The sequence below is a fragment of the Pristiophorus japonicus genome, chromosome 19 (assembly GCF_044704955.1).
Source record: "Pristiophorus japonicus isolate sPriJap1 chromosome 19, sPriJap1.hap1, whole genome shotgun sequence".
NCBI lineage: Eukaryota > Metazoa > Chordata > Chondrichthyes > Pristiophoridae > Pristiophorus > Pristiophorus japonicus.
Genome location: NC_091995.1, coordinates 4,189,004 through 4,210,883, shown reverse-complemented (window position 1 = coordinate 4,210,883; position 21,880 = coordinate 4,189,004). Strand labels below are relative to the sequence as shown.

The following is a 21,880-nucleotide window of genomic DNA, read 5'->3' as shown; positions in this document are numbered from 1 at the left end:
CTTCTCTCTCGTGTATGTATCAAACCTTCCATTCAATACATCGGTGCTCTCTACCTCAGTCACTCCATGTGGCAGCGAGTTCCACATTCTCACCACTCTCTGTGTAAAGAAATTCCTCCTAATATTGGAGGAAAGATACAATTCCAAGGCCTTCCAGCATCAGTTGATGTTTTTTTACTGACCAAGCGTCCCTGGGAAGGATCCACTGAGCACAGAGGCCTGTGTGATGGGGTTACCTGGGAGGACCCGGCCTCGACAGAAACTCCACTGCATCTTCTCTCCAGACTTCCTCTGCAAACAAACACTCCAGAAACAGGTGGGCAACCGCCTCTGCCCCAGGGGTAGGTGCCAGCTGTGGCTCAGGGGCAGCGCTCTCACCTCTGGGTCAGAAGGTCGTGGGATGAAGTCCCACTCCATAGCTTTAATCACATAACCCAGGATAACACTCCGGAGCAGCAGTGAAGAAGCACCGCACTGTCAAATGGTGCCGTCTTTTGATGAGACGATCAGCAGTGACGCAGTCTGCCCGCTCAGGTGGATGTAAGATACGGCACTATTCCTAAAAAGAGGAGGGGAGTTCTCCTTATGGCCTGAGCAATATTTATCCCTCAAACAACACCTGAAAAATACATGCTCCGGTCATGTCTTTAATTGTTGTTTGTGGGAGCTTGCTGTGCTTCATTTGGCTGCAGTGTTTCCCCATATCGCAAAAGTGACTACACTTCAAAACTGCTTCATGGGCAGTAGAGCACTTTGGGAAGTCCTGAGGTGGTGAAAGACGCGCTAGAAATGCAAATATTTATTTTTATTCCAGCAGCGATGTGAAATCCAACCTCACTGTTCCACTCCCCTCACCGCTCTGCTCTGTACCTGTCACCTGATATCAGCCCCTGACATTTGGGGCACTTTGTGTTTTAGGGTGAGCGGCTGCAATCATTAACACAATTCAGTTTATGGATCTCTATCTCACACCGTGAGTCATCAGAGGGTTTGTGGTCGGGAGTGAGTTCTGTCTGGAGCAATGTGCACTGGAATCTGGATCCCCGCCTCCCTCTCTCTCTCTCCCTCCTCCCTCCCTCCCTCTCTCTCCCTCCTCCCTCCCTCTCTCTCCCTCCTCCCACTGCCAACACCCCAAGGACCGTCACCTTCCCGGCCAGGGTTCAATTATTCGCCTCCGTGCTCTAACCCTGTTTCTCCTTCAAACTGCTCTAGCTTTTTTGTCTCCCTGGTGTAAAAGTCGACAGGACATAGACGAGTGTATAATAATATTTCCCTGAGTATTGCAGTGAACTTCATCGGGAAATCGCTGAACTGAAGGTATTCGGCAGCTCAGTAAACACTGTAACTGAGAGCGGGTTGAATCAGGAAGTGCTGAGTGTGAAATGACTTCGAGACACCAGGCCAGGAGTTGGACTGAAGAGACAATTTGTTCTATTTGCTGTGATTTCTTCACCGATCCAGTAATACTGGAGTGTGGGCACAACTTCTGCCGCTCCTGCATCACACAGTGTTGGGAAAACAAGAGGATAAAGTCCTGCCCGGAATGCAGAGAGTTGTATCCGGAAATAAATCTGAAGGATAATCGGGTCTTAGCGAATCTGGCCGAGAAAGCTCGAGAATTAAACCTCAATCCGAAAGAGAAGGAAAGCAAAATTCACTGTGAGGAACATCAGGAAGAACTGAAGCTGTTTTGTGAAACTGACAAGAAACTGATCTGTTACACTTGTGTAGTTGCGCGGGAACACAGAGAGCACCGCTTCATGCCCATTAAAGAAGCTGTTGGAATCTACAAGGTAAAAGGGAACAGATTGTATCACCTGATTAGTTTATCACATTTTCATGGTCTAACACTTTAATTCTGTGATTTTCTCTCCCAATCCCAGGATCGGCTGAAATCTTCCTTAGATTCTCTCACAGAGAAGAAATCGGCGGCTCTAGAAACGGAATTAAAACAGAAACAGCAGATTTCCGGAGTTAGGGTAAGGTCTCCCTGAGCTGATTTTCTGGGATCTCGGTTAGTTTTGTTCCCTCTATCGCGGTACATTAATTATGTTTCACATTTCATTTGGTAGGAACAGTCGAGCAGTCTGCAGACCCGCATCACATCCCAGTTCGCAAAAATGCACCAGATTCTCACTGAGAAAGAGCAGCGTTTAATCCGAGATCTCAGGAAACAAGAGGGGAAGATTCTGGAAACAATGGAGAAAAACCTTCGGGAAATTCAAGAGAATTTAAATTCTATTCAGGAGGAGCTCTCAAAGTTGCAGAAACAGATGGAGCAAAAAGACGGACTGATATTTCTGAAGGTGAGGATTGTATTGTGGGTCAGTTGAGTGAAACTTCACACAGTCACAAAATAACCGATGACAACTGAAATAAATGCAGCATTTGCTGAATAATTCAAAACTGATTTAAACCGATTGTTTTGTCTATTCCGGGACAGTTCTGTTGTTATCATCGAACTAACCGGCTCCCAGTGTCCGCACATTCCCGGGAATGCCTGCGACCTCCTGGGAATGAGTTGTTGTGTGGGGGTGGGGGTGGTACTGTGGGTGTGACAGTCACTGTGTCTGAGAGTGGCACTGATATGAACATATGAACAATGACTGACAGGTAAAGACCATCTGGGCCATCGAGCCTTTCCCAGGTTGCGATACCTTGTGTATCACAACATATACAGTCCACCCCACCCGAAACCATGTGATCTCCTGGGAGAGGCAAAAAAACAGATAAAAACCCTGGCCAATTTGGGGAAAAGTCTGGGAAATTCCTCTCTGACCCATCTAGGCAATCGAAACTAGCCCAGATCATCACTCTGGCCATTAAATTCTCTGCAGTATCTACCTTCTGTTAGAGTTAATCTCCGCTGCAGCCAGAAACAAATCCAGCTTTTGCTCGAAGGAATTCAGTGAGTCTGCATCCACCACATGAGAGGGCAGCTTGTTCCAGAGGTCGACTATTCTCTGTGTAAAGAACCACCTCCTGACATCTAACCTAGATCTAGTCTTATACAACTTAACTTTGTCCCCCTGGTCCTGCCTAACCCATTGAAATAAACGGTCAGCTAGAACACTATCTAATCCATTCATTATCATAAACCTCAATCATATCCCCCTTAAGCCTACGCTGCTCTAAGGTAAAGAGTCCTAACTCTTTTAACCTATCTTGATAACTGAGATGATGTAGATTGGAATTAGTCTAGTAGCCCTCGTCTGCACCCAGTCCAGAGCCTCAATATCACCCACCATATAAGGAGACCAAAACTGGACATAGTATTACAAGTACGGCCTGACTAAGGTCTTGTACAAGGACAAAACAGAATGCCCCGTCTTATACTCAATTGTCCTATGGATACATCCCAACACCACATTTGCTCTAACTATTCCTGCATGGCATTGTTCGTGTACCTTTAAGGATGTATGCATTAGAATGCCCAAATCTCTTTCTATCTCCACCATCTTTAATGCCGTTCCTGGAGGGTGTATGAATATTGAGTTCCAGTATCTGACACACAAATCAGAATGTTCAACTACTTACAATCATAGAATCCTACACCACAAAAGGCCCATTGTGCCTGTGCTGTCTCTTTGAAAGAGATCCCAAGAGTCCCACCCACCCTGCTCTTTCCCCTTGGCCCTGCAATTTTTTCCCCTATCAAGTGTATTTCCAATTCGCTTTTGACAATTACTGTTAAATCTGCTTCCTGCACCCTGTCAGTCAGTGCATTCCAGATCATCACAGATCATTGGTAAAAACATCCCTACTCCTTCTTCTCCAAGATTTGTGAATGTGATCCCCAGGTCTCTCTGTTCCGGCACCCCATTTAAAGTTTTAGCATTTAGTTTACAATGCCTCTCCTCATTCTTCCTTCCAAAATGCCTCACTTCACACTTCTCTGTGTTAAATTGTATCAGCCCTGTGTCTGCTCATTTTACCAGACTGTCTGTGTCCTCCTGAAGTCTTTGACTGTCCTCCTCACTGTTTGTGTTTTATTTATTTCAGGGGGAAGCTTGTCGGAAGAGTAGGTAGGACATGCTCTTTACAGAATCTCTGCACTGTTTGGTCAAATAATTCAGAAAAGTATTTATGGTCCATTTATAACATTAACTGTGTAATATTTACAGGATTAGTGAGGATGGTCGACTACTGTCAGTAGCAGATGGCGCCCTGTCTATCGGAAAGTTCAACGGCCCTTTACAGTACACAGCGTGGAGAGAAATGTTAGGTGCCATTAACCCCGGTAAATCTCCTATATTGCTTTTCATGATTTATAAATCTAGATGAGAAGGGCCTAAACCGGCTCCCAGACCCCGGATTAAATTATCCCTGATGTCCGTGTCTAGTCTGGAAGTCAGGAGTCTTTGCACTGGATAAGGGAGGGCTTGGGGTGATCTTATTGAAGTATTCAAGATCCTAAACCGCAGAGAGAAGATAAACATCCAGAGGTTTAACACAGTCACAGAGTCTACAACAAAGTAGCGATAGTCTCAAACTCAGAGAATGGCGGGAAAATATATCCGGGGGGGAGGAGGTAGGATGGTGGGGGTTGTGGGGCGGAGGGGCAAAGCCGAGGAGCAGCCAGCAGCGGGCAGGACAATTCATGCACCTCCCGGCTACAGAGAAACTGTTACACAGAGAATAAATAGAAAGAACGTGTTTTTATATCCGACCTTTCACGACCTCAGGACGACCCGAAGCTCTTTACAGACAATGAAGAGTTTTTAAAGTGTAGTCACTGTTGTAATTTGGGAAACGTCACAACCAGTTTATGCACAGCAAGCTCCCACAAGTGATAATGACCAGATAACCTGTTTGCATGATGTTCGTTGATGGATAAATATTGTCCAGAACACCGGATGGAACTAACTCCTTGCATCATTCCCTGTGGGGGTTCCAGCGGTCCCTTTAAGGACCACAGGTTGGGCCATTCTACAGACTGTTCCACTGGGTGGGACTTGCACAGCTCACGCACCGTCCAATGGAAGACCAAGATTACATTGGGGTCCCATGTACATTGTGGGATCCGGTTTGTATAAACTAATGAGGCTTCCCTCATGTTTAGTGCGGGAGCGCTGGATTCCTATTTCGCGGCTGCGGCATAATTTCCCAGTGGGCCTTGGTGGGAACCAGGTGGGAAGCACTGTGGGTGGTTTTTGTTTCGTTACTGCTCCATTTACAGTGTAAATCCGGGCGATTGTGAGACGTAAATCACTCCCAACTACTTTATGCGGAGGGTATGGGAAGTAATGCATTGTGGGAACTGCTTTGAGACATTTGTCAGGAACATTAGAAATGTAAGTTTCTCCTTCAGATGTAATTGCAGTGTGTTTATTTCCATCGCATTCCTTATACTGGACTCTGTCTTACCTGTGAACTATTTTATTCACAACACTACTTTCCTTGTGGCCTTTGGAAACAGCTGCTGATACCCCACTCACCCCATCCCGCCAGTCTCTCTCCCCCTCCTCCCGCCCACTTCGGCTCTCTTTTTCCCCTCCCCTGCTGTCTCCAGTTTTTTTCGGTCTTTATCTCTGGGCACTGACTGCGCTGGTTCAGGCCCAAAATCGACGTAAATCGACCCCCAGGGCGGAAACCCTGGAGCGGCAGCAGATTCCAGGATCACAACCCAGAGCCCGAGTGGGCTCTTTAAACAGGAAAGGGTTTGAATAAATCACAGCAAGAAACTAAATCACTGACTGTGTTACTTTAACTTTCCCCCAGCTCCAGCCTCTCTGACTCTGGATCCGAACACAGCGAATCCCCGGCTCATCCTGTCTGAGGACCGGACCAGTGTGAGACTCGGAGACAGACTGCAGCCGCTCCCTGACACCCCGGAGAGGTTTGGTTACTGGGCCTGTGTCCTGGGATCGGAGGGATTCACATCACGGAGCCACTACTGGGAGGTGGAGGTGGGGAATAAGACTGAGTGGTTTTTGGGAGTGACCCGAGAGTCTGCTGGGAGGAAAGGGGGATTCACCCTGAGCCCAGAGACCGGATACTGGATTGTGTGTTTGGATCCCGGAGGTGACTATTTTGCCGGCACCTCCCCCTCACAGACCCCCCTCACCCCGAGTGTGAAGCCTCGGAAGATCGGGGTGTACCTGGACTATGAGGGCGGACAGGTGTCATTTTACAATGCGGACAACATGTCCCATCTCCACACTTTCACCCACACTTTCACTGAGAGAATCTTTCCCTTCTTCTACCCGGGACTGAATGACGGGAAAAACTCCGCACCGCTGACAATCTGTGGGGTTAAAGGTCACTAACAGGTCCATCCCATAATTTCACCCTGCCTCCTACAAACTGATCGGCATCAGTCTGTCACAGCGGTGGGAGGGGAGAGAGAGCGGGGCGGGGGGGAGGGGGAGGGGGAGAGAGCGGGGGGGGGGGGTGAAGAAACAAATGGATGGTGAATTGTGGAGAGGAACTCACTGGGTGGAATGAGCTGTGAACTGCAGGAACCCGGTGACCTTCCTGCCTGTAATGTTGCTCCACAGGCAGAAGTTGGCGCTACATGGCGGTGTTTGAGATCAATCAGCAACACCTCTGCTGCCAAGCCTGTTATTAAACTGCACAATAGAAGCGGCAGTTATTTTTTTAAGCGATTTGGAGAATATTTACGTACTAGATTCATGAAATAAACGTATTTTTTTTTAATTTGCACCTTGTCTGGATCCTTATTTTACCCATTCCTGCAATTTGGAAGTTTAAGACATGATTTGATCGAAGTTTTCAAGATATTAAGGGGAACTGAGCAAGTATATCCGCTGCTTGAAGTTCTAGGACAAGGACATCATCTAAAAATTATAGCCAGGCCTTTCAGGAGTGAAGTTAGAAAATACTTCCACACACAAAGGGTGGGAGAAGCTTGGAATTTACTTCTGCAAACCGCAATTGATGCTGGATCAATTGTTAATTTTAAATCTGAAATTGATAGATTTTCGTTAACCAAAGGTATTCAGGGATATGGACCAAAGGCGGGTATATAGAGTTTGGACACAGCTCAGCCATGATCTCACTGAATGGCGAGACAGGCTCCAGGAGCTGAATAGTCTCCTCCTGCTCCTATCCTGAACTAATGGGACTGATTTTAAGAGCCCCCACCTGGTGTAACCGGAGTGATAGTCGCCTGGAAATGGCACGAAAGTTTACGCTGGTGCTTCATCCATCGCCACCTTGGGTGGGGTCCTGAGATGGACAGCAGGAACGCCCGCCTGTTTCAGGGGGAAACCTCGTCAAACCGGGGTCACGTGACATACAGAGGACCCTGATTGCAATCCTGAGGTACAAATGGGCGGTGTGAGGGCGCGTTGAGCGGCCGAACCAGCTGCTCTTCAAACACCCGCTGGAGGCCACTCAGAAATCCAGCAAAGTTTCTTTTATTTTTTTCTGTCTCTGCTTCTTTCTAAAATCTACAGATTTAAAAAAAACGTTCCTGGCCTCACTTAACCATTATATTTTTGATTTACTTCCTTTTGTTCACAAATATTTTCAACCTTCGCCGCGTTCCATTCCCTTCAAGGACGTTTCTTAATCATTTTTCATAGAAGTGCGAAAATTCTATGTTGAAAGTTTCTTCGATATTTTGTTCATTCATTCCTGGGATGTGGTGCTGTAAGGCCAGCATTTATTGCCCATCCCTCATTGCCCTTGAGAAGTGGGTGGTGAGCCGCCTTTTTGAACTGCTGCAGTCTGTGAGGTGAAGGTGCTCCCACAGTGCTGTTAGGGAGAGAGTTCCAGGATTTTGACCCAGCGACAATGAAGGAACGGCTGATATATTTCCAAGTGAGGATGGTGTGTAACTTGGAGGGGAACTTGTAGGTGAGGGTGTTCCCCTCTACCTGTCCCTCAAGGTGGTAGAGGTCGTGGGTTTGGGAGTTGCTGCAGTGCAACGTGTAGATGGTACACACTGCAGGCACAGTGCGACGGTGGTGGAGAGAGTGAAGGTGGTGGGTGGGTGCCGATCAAGCGGGCTGTTTGTCCTGGATGGTGTCGATCTTCTTGAATTTTGTTGGAACTGCACTCACCCAGGAAAGTGGAGAGTATTCCATCACACTCCTGACTTGTGCTTTTTATATGGGGAAAGGCTTTGGGAAGTCAGGAGGTGATCAAAAATGATTTGACCAAATCAGTTGTGTATATACTCGTGCATTAATTATCCAGTTTTAAACCATGAGAGAACCCACTGTAACAGGTTAATGATTTAGATCACTCTTTTTGTTTACTAATGAATGAATTATAATGATTGATTGCTTCTAAAATAATTTTGATTATTATTTGATTGCTGTATTATAAATCATGAATCAGACATCACATGCTGCTATTTCATTTATTTTCTTATTTGAAGTGGGTATGGCTAATATTTACATTCTTGGACTCGTGTCTGGTATTCTTAAGATGTGCCCTCTTATTGAGGATTTTGCGGGTTAAGTAAGAAAACAGGAAAGGCCCTCCGTACCAGGGTTGAGAATGTCTATTACATGTCTCCACACTCTATACTGGGTGGGCTCTTTAAATGCTCCCAGAGACAGGCTGCCTTCCGCTATGTTTGGCTGATGGTCGTCTTCACTAATAATGTAAATATGAAATATTACAGAAAATAAAACCAGCTCTTCAATATCCTACTTTATAATGTTGTTCAGTTATTTTTGGAGAGCGTGTCGTACCTCTGCTCCTCGGGCGTACTCTCCTGAAATAGACAGAAACACAAATGTTAACGACAGCAGACCGCTGGCAGTGTTCAAACAGACTAAACAAGGCTCGACTTTGCAGCATGAAAGAGCTCGAGAGTCAACAGTAAAGTGTGGAGCAACTCGCTGATCTCAGCTGCCCAAAACCTGAAGGAAAAGGTTTGGGTCTTTGAGAGGAGCGGACGGGAACTTATGGAAGGAAACGATTGGAAAGCTAATTAGCAAAGGCCAGTGGATAGTATTGGACTAATTGAGTCAGAGTTTAGTGAGGTGTATGGGTTGGTGCTCAATATTGAGGGCGAGTCACTGGGGAGCTGTGACAGGGATTTTTGCAACAGGTACAGGGGCAGCAAGAAACAGAAATAAGTGCTGGAGGAAACCGAGCACATAAGATAATAGAGAATACACTGACGGCAGGAAGAACGCTTGTAAAGACACAATGTACAGATACAGGAACATAGGAACAGATGTAAGCCATACAGCTCTTCAAGCCCATTCCATTATTCAATTAGATCAAGCACCAACTCCTAATGCAGAAGACCAGGTCATGGAGGAAGAAGTAGTTCAGAAGCCTGAGAACATGGTTAGCACAAAGATTCAGTTGGTGAGTTGCAGGGAGATTCTGGCTGTCGGAAGGTGGGTAGTGATGAGTGTGGTAATGATCATGAGTTGGTGACCTAGGGATAGAATTATAGAAGTTTACAGCATGGAAGGCGGCCATTTTGGCCTAACGTTTCCACACCGGCCAGCAAGAGGCTATCCAGCCTAATCCCACTTCCCAGCTCTAGATCTGTAACCTTGCAGATTACGACACTTCAAGTGCACATCCAAATACTTTTAAAATGTGATGAGGGTTTCTGCCTCTACCACTCTTTCACGCAGTCAGTTCCAGACTCCTACAACCCTCTGTGAAGAAATTTCCCTTCAAATCCCCTCTAAATCTTCTATCAATTACTTCACTTCAATGATCTCCCCTCAGCCTCCTCTGTTCCAAGGAAAACAAACCCAGCCTATCCAATCTGTCCTCGTAGCTAAGATTCTCCAATCCCTGCAACGTCCACGTAAATCTCCTCTGTACCTTCTCCAGTGCAATCACGTCCTTCCTGTAATGCGGTGACCAGAACTGCACACAGTACTCCAGCTGTGGCCTAATCAGTGTTTCATACAGTTTAAGCATAACCCACCTGCTCTTCTATTCTATGCCTCGGCTAATAAAGGCAGACATTCCATCTGCCTTCTTAACCACCTTGCCTGCTACTTTCAGGGATCTGTGGACATGCACGCCTTGGTCCCTGTGTCTGTGCACATTGAAGATAAATGACAAAAGATACTGGAGGAGCAGGAAGGGTGAAATGACAATGTAAGAAATCCTTTAAGAGCTCTGAATCCTTCAATGCAAGGATGCTCCCCTCCCGCTATTTTGCAAAGACAATCACACATATGAATAATAAGAAACACAAGAAAAATAAGAAATAGGAGCAGGAGTAGGCCATACAGCCCCTCGAGCCTGCTCTGCCAATTAATACAATCATGGCTGATCCGATCATGGACTCAGGTCCACTTCCCTGCCCGCTCCCCATAACCCCTTATTGGTTAAGAAACTGTCTATCTCTGTCTTAAATTTATTCAATGACCCAGCTTCCACTGCTCTCTGAGGCAGCGAATTCCACAGATCCTCAACCCTCAGAAGAAATTTCTCCTCATCTCAGTTTTAAATGGGTGGCCCCTTATTCTAAGATTATGCCCTCTAGTTCTCGTCTCCCTTATTAGTGGAAACATCCTCTCTGCATTCACCTTGCCAAGCCCCCTGATAATCTTACACGTTTCGATAAGATCATCACTCATTCTTCTGAATTCCAATGAGTAGAGGCCCAACCGACTCAACCTTTCCTCATAAGTCAACCCCCTCATCTCTGGAATCAACCTTGTGAACCTTCTCTGAACTGCCTTCAAAGCAAGTATATGCTTTCGTAAATATGGAAACCAAAACTGCACACAGTATTCCAGGTGTGGCCTCACCAATACCCTATTACCCCCAACCCAATGAACTGTTATGTGGCACCTTGTCAAATGCCTTCTCGAAGTCCAAATATACCACATCCACTGGTTCCCCTTTATCCACCCTGTTCTTTACATCCTCAAAGAATTCCAGCAAATTTGTCAAACATGACTTCCCCTTCATAAATCTCTGCCTTTTGATTTTCCAAATGTCCTGCTTACTGCTTCTTTAATAATGGATTCCAACATTTTCCCAACCACAGATGTCAGGCTAACTGGTCTATAGTTTCCTGCTTTTTGTCTGCCTCCTTTTTTCTTTAAAATAGCGGCGTTACATTTAGTTTTCCAATCTGCTGGGACCTCCCCAGAATCCAGGGAATTTTGGTAAATTACAACCAATGCATCCACTATCCCTGCCACTAGTTCCCTTAAAACCCTAGGATGCAAGCCATCAGATCCAGGGGATTTATCCACCTTTAGTCCCTTTATCGTACTGAACACCACCTCCTTCGTGATTGTGATTGTGTTAACTTCCTCCCCCACTATAGCCCCTTGACTATCCACTGTTGGGATATTATTAATGTCCTCTACCATAAGGACTGATACAAAATATTTGTTCAGAGTTTTTGCCATCTCCATGTTCCCCATCACTAATTCCTTTGAGGGACCAACATTTACTTTAGCCACTCTTTTCTTTTTATATAACTGTAGAAACTCTTGCTATCTATTTTTATATTTCATGCTAGTTTACTTTCATAGTCTATCTTCCCTTTCTTAATCATTTTTTAGTTGTTCTTTGCCGGCTTTTAAAGCTTCCCAATCTTCTGTCCTCCCACTAGTTTTGACCACTTTGTATGCCCTTGTATTTAAATGGATACCGTCCTTTATTTCTTCAGTTAGCCACCGATGGCTATCTTTTCTTTTACACCCTTTCCTTCTCACTGGAATATATTTTGACAGGTATGAAATATCTCCTTATATGTACGCCACTGTTCATCAACCGTCCTACACTTTAATCTATTTTCCCAGCCCACTTTAGCCAACTCTGCCCTCATACCTTTGTAGTCTCCTTTACTTAAGCCAAGTACACTGGTTTGATATCCAACTTTCTCGCCCTCCATCTGAATTTGAAATTCAACCATGCTATGAACACTCATTCCAAGGGGATCCTTCACTAAAAGATAGAATTAATAAACAATCTCATTACACAGGACCAGATCGAAGATAGCATGCCCTCTGATTGGTTCCGTTACATACTGATCAAGGAACCTTTCCCTTATGCACTCTGAACTCTTCCTCATGGCTACCCTGACCAATTTGATTTGTCCAATCAATATGGAGGTTAAAATCACCCATGATTATTGTTGGTCTCTGTTTACAAGCCCCCACTATTTCTTGGTTTATACTCCGCCCAACAGAGTTGCTACTGTTAGGGGGCCTATAGACTACACCCACCAGTGACTTTTTCCCCTTATTATTCCTTATCTCCACCCAAACTGTTTCAACATCCTGAACATTTGAGCCAATATCGTTTCTCACTATTGCAGTGATTCCATCCTTTATCAACAGAGCTACCCCACCTCCTTTTCCTTTCTGTCTGTCCTTCTGAATTGTCAAAGTACCCCTGAATGTTTAGTTCCCAGTCCTGGTCACCTTGCAACCACGCCCCTGTTTTGGCTACCAGATCAAACCCATTTGTAATTATTTGTGCCAACAGCTCATCTAATTTATGAATGCTGCGTGCATTCAGATAAAGAGCTTTTAAATGTGTTTTCTTACCATTTTCTCCTGCTATGGCTCCTCAGGCGTACTCTCCAGAAATAGACAAACTCAAATGTTAACACACAGCAGACCGCTGGCAGTACTCAAACAGACAAAACAAGGCTCGACTTTGCAGCACGAAAGAGCCAGAGAGTCAAGAGTAAAGTGTGGAGCATCTCGCTGATCTGGAAAGCTAATGATCAACGGTGAGTGGATAGTATTGGACTAATTGAGTCATACTTTAGTGAAGTGGATGGGCTGGTACTCAATATTGAGGGGGAGTCACTGAATTTTGCATCAGGTACAGGGTCAGCAAGAAACAGAAATAAATGCTGGAGGAAACCGAACACAAGATAATAGAGGATGCACTGACGGCAGGAAGAACGCTTGTAAAGACACTGAGAAAGCCACAACTATGTGAGATATAGGAAGATAGGAGCAGGAGTAAGTCATGCAGCACCTCGACCCTGTTCCACCATTCAATTAGATCAAGGACTAACTCCAAATGCAGAAGACCAAGTAATAGAGGAAGAAATAGTTCAGAAGGCAGAGTACACGGTTAGGGCAAAGATGCAGTTGGTGAGGTGCAGGGAGATTCTGGCTGTAGGGAGGTGGGGGGTGATGAGTGTGGTAATGATGATGAGTTCGCTACCGAGAGATAGGTCTGTGCACATTGAAGATAAATGACAAAAGGTACTGGAGGAGCAGGAAGGGCTAAATGACAATGTAAGAAATCCTGTAAGGGCTCTGAACCCCAGCATGCAAGGATGGCCGAGAAAATCAAGGCAATTTCCATTGACATACTTCCTGTTCTGGGTGAAAAAGATGTTTGTAAAACAACTCGCAAATATGAATAACTGCCAGTCAACTTGCTGCTAAAATAATACTGGGACTTTGAAAAGTAAATGGCCTTGTTCTTGTGACAAAAAATGGGAGAGATGTGGCCAAATAAAAATAATGGAACTGGTCAGGAACGTTGAAGTAGCTGTAAGGAGCATTTACATTGGATAGGAGGGAGAAGGCCAGGAGGAAAGGTGATCCACATGACATTGATTACAGAGTGGAATCTAGACAGCAGGTGGGTGATATACAAGCACCAGGTAACATTAACAAGGGTAAACTGGGGGCCAAAAGATGGGAACATCTACAGTAAGCTGTATAGACGGGAATGCTGAATGCATTAGGGATCAGCAATTCCAAAACACGAGGCTACTGTAGCACTCGGGAACTACAGTGTTGTGGGAATATTATAAACATGGCTGACTGCAGAGGATGGTGCACAGGGACAGGAGGAGCCTGTTCCACCATTCAGTTAGATCATGGCTGATCTGTACCTCAACTGCATTTACCCACTTTTGCTCCATATGCCTCGATGCCCTTAACCAACAACAATCTACCCATCTCAATCTTGAAAATGTTGAATTGTTCGATCCTCACATTCAATCTTTTGAGGGAGAGATTTCCAGATTTCCACAACCCTGTGAATTAATTAAAATAAACAAAAATGTATTCAGGCAGAGCAGAGTAGATAGCAGGGATGTGATGTGGGCCTGGATGTCAAAGACAGCGAGGAGATTAAAGCTGTTCATCCTGTGAAAGAGTTGTCCAATTTATTCCCACACCCAAGCCTTTCCCCATAACCCTGCAAATTAGTCCTCTTCAAGTACATGTCCAATTGCCTTTTGAAAGTCCCTATGGAATCTGCTTCCACCATCCTTTCAGGTTCCAAATCTAAAAATCTGAAAAATATCTCCACATTTTCCCTCTAGTTCTCTTGCCAATTATTTTTAAACTGACCACTGGCTACCGATCCGCTTGCCAGAAGAAACAGTTTCTCCCCGTTTGCTCAATCAAAACCCCTCAGAATTTTGAATACCTCTATTAGGTGTCCCCTTGACCTTCACTGCTCCAAGGAGAACAATCCCAGCTCCTGCAATCTCTCCACATAACTGAAGTCCCTCATTCCTACTATCATCCTAATAAAGCCCCTTCTTACCCTCTCCAAGACCTTGACATCCTTCCTCAAGTGTGGTTCACAGAATACTACACAATACTCCAGCTGAGGCCTAACCAGTGATTTGTAAAGGTTCAGCGTGACTTCCTTATTTTTGAATTCAATGCCCCCATTAACAAAGCCAAGTATCCCACAAGCTTTCTTGACTGTCTTATCAACATACCCTGTCCTCTTCAAAGATTTGTGAACATTTATCCCAAGTCCTTCTGTTCTTGCACAACGCTCAAAATTACACCATTTAGATTATACTGCTTCTCCATGTTATTCTCCCCAAAGTGCATCACTACACACTCATCCACATTAAATTATATCTGCCATGTGTTGTAAATGGCGGTTTTGCTCTTTTCACTTCGTTGCTTTTAATGTCGAATTACTTGCAAACACCCAGTTGTAGTAAAGGCTGGATCTTTATTTGGACATTCAGACATTCACAAGGCAACAACTCTGCTTGCAAATGCAGCTCTTAGGAAGTTACACACCTTTCGAGATTTCAGTGTCTCTTAGAGTCCAAGTGTCTCTACAGTCCATAAGAGTTTGTGAGACAAAAGCCAGATCCATTTTTTATATCTAAAAAGCCTTTGAACTCTTATTCTTTGCATTTAGACAATGACTAACTGCTTTCTGAATCGTTTAACATACAGACTATTATTCCTACCATAACAAGGTACTCAAATACTTAACATTGCTTGTTTAACCAACAGATGTCATTAAATAGTAACAAAGGTACAATCAAATGCTTACCATACAGAATAGTTTCCTCGCATATTAACAAGGTTACACCCAAATACTTAACATACAGACATCATCAAATCGTTTAGTCATGAATTTCCATTATTCCCACCGTAACAAGGTACTCAAATATTAAACATCCAGACACTCATTTCAATGGCTGGAAGGCACCACATTGTCCAATAGTCTCTTTTCGATTCAATCTTGTTTTTTAATCCAAACTTCAATCATCCCGTTTTCTTAATCCAAACTTCAGACTGCGTGCTGAAGCAAAGGGTTCAGAAATGTGGGACTGTGCTCCCACACCATGTGTCTGCACATTTCTTCAGTCTGTCTATGTCCTCCTGAAGTCTGCTGCTATACTGCTCACTATTCACTACGTTGACAAGTTTTGTATCATCTGCAAACTTCAACATTGTACTTTCTATCCCCAAGTTCACGTTATTTATATACAACAAGGAAAGCTTATCGTGAATGGTCTCAGATTTCTCACAGATTTGTCTCCATTCCAAATAAAATATCATCCTTTTCCTCATTCAGTTCTTCGACCAAGTTCCCTTTCTTTTCACCCAAAATATTACACAATTTAGAAAATTGAGGTTCTGCGATTGATTCGACTTTTCTTGTGAAGACAAAAAGAGTTTGTTAAAGAAGGAAGCAAAACTATCGCAGGTCACCAGCACATTGATCACAATGCTTAATAAACACCAAGCCATGCTGCTGAAAATGCACAAGGATAGAGTTCTGTTAGCCGGACATGGGGTGCATAACACGCTACCCATACAGGGACAGCCCACATCAGCCCACTGAGAATTCAGCTTCATTTCGGAGATGCTTTCTTACTGCTTGAACTCAAAATCGTCAAGAGGTTTTCTTCTGCCTCAGAGAATGTAGGATTGTGTTCATTTTCACCTGCAATTTAAATTAAATGAGGTCTGAAGTTAATTGGCAAAAAATCCAGGGGGGAAGTGAGGGGAGACATTCTTACACAGCGAGTTATGGTGATCTGGAATGCACTGCCTGAAAGGGCAGTGGAAGCAGATTCAATAGTAACTTTCAAAAGGGAATTGGATAAATAGTTGAATAGGAGAAATTCACAGGGCTCTGGGGAAAGAGCAGGGAGTGAGACTAATGGGACAGCTCTTTCAAAGAGCCAGCACAGGCACGATGGGCCGAATGGCCTCCCCCTGTGCTGTGTTTCTATGATTCTAGGCGCTGCACTGACAACAGAGTTAGCACTTTGATAAAATTAGAAAGATCAAAAGTGAATTTTTTAAAATTCTTAGCTTGACCAACTGGTTTAACTTCACTTCATAATGGTTGCAGCTGGTGCAAACCTGAAGTGGAGTCGAACTCTCTCCTGGCCCACGGTCAGTGGAAACAATTGATCTTCAGAGTTACTCTGCACATCTCCCCTCGCCATCAATCTCAAACTGCTTTGCATCAACACACAGTAAGTGGCATGACTGTACCAATCACACTGAGCCGGGACATACTGAGTTAAGACATGCAGAATCAGCTGAACTATAAACAGAAGGACTGAGCTTTTTAAACTTCAACAACATCACAGATTCACAGTAAGATTCCTGCCCTCCTCCAGCTCCAAGATATCCTGAAATTTAAATAAAATGCAAAGTCAGGCAACACCAAGATTCCTATTGGGAATGAGAGCAGGGGAGTTCTCCCCAGTGTCCTGGGTCAATATTTATCCCTCAACCAACATCACTAAAACAGATGAGCTGGTCATTGTCACATTGCTGTTCGTGGAATCTTGCTGTGCGCCTATTGGCTGCTGCGTTTCCTACTTTACAACACTGACTACATTCAAACGTACTTCATTGGCTGTAAAACACTTTGGGATGTCCTGAGCTCATGAAAGGCGCGATATAAATACAAGTCTTTCTTTCTACGGGATTAACACACACCATTATTGCACCATTATATACCCTCTGCTAGAAACTGTCAGACACAAGTCAGCGACAGTGTGTGACTGAGATAGTCCTGATACAGCATCATTTCCTGCCCTTGCTGATTCCATCATTTCTTACCCATACTCTGGCTAGCAGCAGATTCTTTACACTACAAGGTTAATTTAAGCACACACATACACACCTTACAATAGATGACAGCCCCCTTCAGAAAAAGCAGAAGATCCCATGCACAGATTGTCTTTAGCCCACGACTAGGATTACCCACCGTTATATTATGGGGATTATTTGCATCCCTCCTCTGCCTCACCATTCGCCCACCTCCTCCTCACCCCATCCTCCACCTCACCCCATCCCCCTCCTCCCTCCCCAAATGTACATTGGGCCCATAATCTCTGGAATTAAGAAGAAAGAGAGGGTTCTCATTGAAACACAAGATTCTGAGGGGGACTGACAGGGTAGATGCTGAGAGGTTGTTTCCCTTGTCTGGAGAGTCCAGAACTAGGGGACATAGTCTCAGGATAAGCGGTCTGCCATTTAAGACTGAGATGAGGAGGAATTTCTTCGCTGAGAGGGATGTGAATCTTGGAAATTCTCTATCCCAAAGGGCTGTGGATGCTGAATCTCTGAGTATATTTAGGGCGGAGATCGATAAATTTTTGGACTCTGTGGGAATCAAGGGATATGGTGATCAGGCAGGAAAGTGGTGTTGAGGTCAACGATCATTCATGATCTTATTGAATGGCGGAGCAGGCTCAAGGGGCCTTATGGCCGACTTCTGCGACTAATTCGTATGTTATGTTCTTATGGTCCCCTGTCGAGTATTATGCACAAGTGCTATGGATTCAACACAGCAGACATGCAAAATGTACTCCCCCTGGTAAATGGTTAGTTCAAAACAACTCTGGACAGTGCCTGAATATTTCCATTAATCCAACATTGTCAGACAAATGAAATTTAAAAAATAGGCCAATTATATAGGAGAATATTAGAAGGGCAAGAGAACATCATATTGAAACTTTCTATCACAGCCATGCTCCCTGTGGAACAGGTTTATTTGTGAGTAAAACCACAAATCTCACAGTAAACTGTCCAAATCTCCGAGAGGGTTAAAACTGTAGGTGTCGTGCCTCAAATCGCACAGCGAAAACCCCGGGAAAGAGAGTCAGCAGAACTGCTTTTGTGGTGTCCTGCATGTTGTGTCAGCCGTGGCTCAGTGGACAGCACCCTCACCTCGGAGTCAGAAGGTTCTAGGTTCAAGTCCCACTCCAGAGACTTGAGCACAAAAATCTTGGCTGACACTCGGAGTGCTGCACTGTCAGAGGTACTGTCTTTTGGATGAGACGTTAAACTGAGACCCCCATCTGATCTCTCAGGCAGACGTAAAAGATCCCATGGCACCATTGTGAAGAGCAGCGGAGTAATCCCGGTTCTCTGGCCAATCCCTCAACCAACATCACAAAAACAGATTATCTGGTCATTATCATATCCATGTTTGTGGGAACTTGCTTTGCATAATTTGCCTGCTGCGTTTCCTACATTACCCCAGTGACTGCACTTTACTGGTTGCAATGCACTTTGGGATGTGTGGTGGTCAGAAAAATCACCTTATGTTCATTAGTTCATGAGTGTCCATTACCACTTAATGCTTTGCGCTGTGTGGCCAAGGTTAAAAAGCTCTTGCAAGACAGAGCACTAGTAATGGGGAACATGGAGATGGCAGGAACTCAGAACAAATATTTTGTATCAGTCTTTACAGTAGAGGACACTAACAAAATTCCAACAATGGATAGTCAAGTCAAGGGGCTATTGGGGGGAGGGGGAGGAACTTAACACAATCACAATCACTAAGGAGGTGGTAGTCAGTAAGAGAATGGGACTAAAGGTGGATAAAATCCCCTGGACCTGATGGCTTGCATCCTAGGGTCTTAAGAGAAGTAGCGGCAAGGACTGTGGATGCATTGGTTGTAATTTACCAAAATTCCCTGGATTCTGGAGAGGTCCCAGCAGATTGGAAAAGTGCAAATGTAACACCCCCATTTTAAAAAGGAGGCAGACAAAAAGCAGGAACCTATAGACCAGTTAGCCTAACATCTGCGGTTGGAAAGATGTTGGAGTCCATTATTAAACAAGCAGTAGCAAAACATTTGGAAAAGCAAAATTCAGTCAGGCAGAGTCAGCATGGGTTTATGAAGGGGGAGTCATGTTTGACAAATTTGCTGGAATTCTTTGAGAATATAACGACAGGGTGGACAAAGAGAAACCAGTGGATGTGGTGTGTTTGGACTTTCAGAAGGTATTTGACAAGGTGCCACATAAAAGGTTACTGCACAAGATAAAAGTTCACAGGTTTGGGGGTAATATATTAGCATGGATAGAGGATTGGCTAATGAACAGAAAACTCTCTGTCAGGATAAATGGTTCGCTCTCAGGTTGACAACCAGTAACTAGTGGGGTGCCGCAGGGATCAGTGCTGGGACCCCAACTATTTACAATCTATATTAACGACTTTGAGGAAGGGACCGAGTGTAACATAGCCAAGTTTGCTGATGATACAAAGATGGGAGGAAAAGCAATGTGTGAGGAGGATACAAAAAATCTGCGAAAGGACATAGACAAGCTAAGTGAGTGGGCAAACGTTTGGCAGATAGAGTATAATGTTGGAAAGGGTGAGGTCATGCACTTTGGCAGAAAAAAATCAAAGTGCAAGTTATTATTTAAATTGAGAAAGATTGCAAAGGGCTCCAGTACAGCAGGACCTGGGGGTACTTGTGCATGAAACAGAAAAGGTTAGTATGCAAGTACAGCAAGTGATCAGGAAGACCAATAGTATCTTGGCCTTTATTGCAAAGGGGATGGAGTTTAAAAGCAGGGAAGTCTTACTACAGTTATACAGAGTATTGGTGAGGCCACACCTGGAACACTGCGTGCAGTTTTGGTTTCCATATTTGCGAAAGGATATACTTGCTTTGGAGGCAGTTCAGAGAAGGTTCACTAGGTTGATTCTGGAGATGAGGAAAGGTTGAATAGGTTGGGCCTCTACTCATTGGAATTCAGAAGAATGAGAGGTGATCTTATCGAAACGTATAAGATTATGTGGTGGATGCAGGGAGGATGTTTGCACTGATGGGGGTGACTAGAACTAGAGGGCATAATCTTAGAATAAGAGGCCGCCCATTTAAAACTGAGATGAGGAGAAATTTCTTCTCAGAGGGTTGTGGATCTGTGGAATTTGCTGCCTCAGAGAGGTGTGGAAGCTGGGATATTGAATAAATTTAAGACAGAAATAGATAGTTTCTTAAACGATAAGGAGATAAGGGGTTATGGGGAGCAGGCAGGGAGGTTGACCTGAGTCCATGATCGGATCAGCCATGATCGTATTGAAAGGCAGAGCAGGCTCGAGGGGTAGTATGGCCTACTCCTGCTCCTATTTCTTAGGTTCTTAATTTTAAAACGTATACAGAGGAACCGATTCCTCAGTGCGGTGAAATGACCAACCTTACGATTTAAAAAATATTGATGCAGACACAAAGCTCAAGCTTGCTGCAGGTGTAATCTTTGCCCAGCAGCCTGCATCCTCGGTTAAAATAAAGCTACAGACTTTGAAATGGGCCTACTAAGGCAAAAGTTACAGCTTCAACCAATTTCCCAATACAAATTAAATGAGATTTCATTCGCGAGGGGGAAGAGGAAAGACTGTGCAAGTGGCAGAGCATTGATTCAGTGGCATGGTTTAGCTCATCGCGCTGGAGTAAGGATTTAATATCAGACAGAATCAGCAATAAAAGGCACACATACAAGTTTAACTTGCTTGGCAAAGTGCTCGCAATGAGACACGTGTTCCTTCTGAAATCGGGACAGAAATACAGTACAACGCATCACTTAACACCTGTACAGAGCTGCTTTTGAAATGGGCTTTGCACATCTCCCTACATCGAGTTAACATGGAATTACAGCACAGAAACAGGTCGCTCAGCCGAACTGGTCCACATGAGGCTCCTCTCATCCTCTTCATCTCACCCCATCAGCATATCCCTCTATTCCTTTCTCTCTCTCATGTTTACCTAGCTTCACAAGCACTGAATTCCAGGACTTCATGACGGGCAATGGAATTAACCATGTCAGAACGGCACCATTCAAGCCGGCCTCAAACGGCCAGGCAGAACGAGCAGTGCAGATAATCAAACAGGGGATGCTCAGAATCCAAGGGGGTTCCCAACAAAGGTGCTTATCACGCCTCCTGTTGGCCTACAGATCCCGACCACACTCGCTCACAGAGGTTCCACCCGTAGAGCTGCTAATGAAAAGGACGCTCAAAACCTGGCTATCCCTTATACACCCCACCATGAAAGAAATTGTCAAGAGCAGGCGCCAGCCACAATATGATTACCATGACAGGAATGCGAGGGCGCGATGTATTGATGTAAATGATCCTGTTTTTGTCCTCAACTATGCTGCAGGGCCCAAATGGCTCGCAGGCACTGTGATTGCCAAAGAGGGAAATAGGATTCTGGTAGTTAAACTTACCAATTGACAAATCTGCCGCAAACACGTGGATCAAACAAAAAGGAGGTTCAGCAACCCCATAGAGGAAGCAGAGGAAGAACACGATGTAGAGTTCACTCCACCACAGGTGAACGCACACTGGAACCAAAGGGAGGAGAGCCCAGTCACTGTGGGAAGTCCGGACAGGCCTGAGGCACCACAAACTGCAGACACTCAGGCCAGTGCCCAACAACCGGAGCCCCAACTCAGGT

At 44.7% G+C, this 21,880-nt stretch overlaps 1 protein-coding gene across 1 annotated transcript; it reads left to right on the top strand.

Annotated features, from left to right (window-relative positions):
* Positions 1-1,146: 1,146 nt before the first annotated feature.
* On the top strand, positions 1,147-6,310 carry LOC139229632 (zinc-binding protein A33-like). Its single transcript, XM_070861146.1, has 6 exons — positions 1,147-1,793; positions 1,884-1,979; positions 2,073-2,306; positions 4,003-4,025; positions 4,125-4,240; positions 5,722-6,310. The coding sequence occupies exons 1-6, from the start codon at positions 1,383-1,385 to the stop codon at positions 6,267-6,269; spliced, it is 1,428 nt and encodes a 475-aa protein (XP_070717247.1). The 5' UTR covers positions 1,147-1,382; the 3' UTR covers positions 6,270-6,310.
* Positions 6,311-21,880: the final 15,570 nt, after the last annotated feature.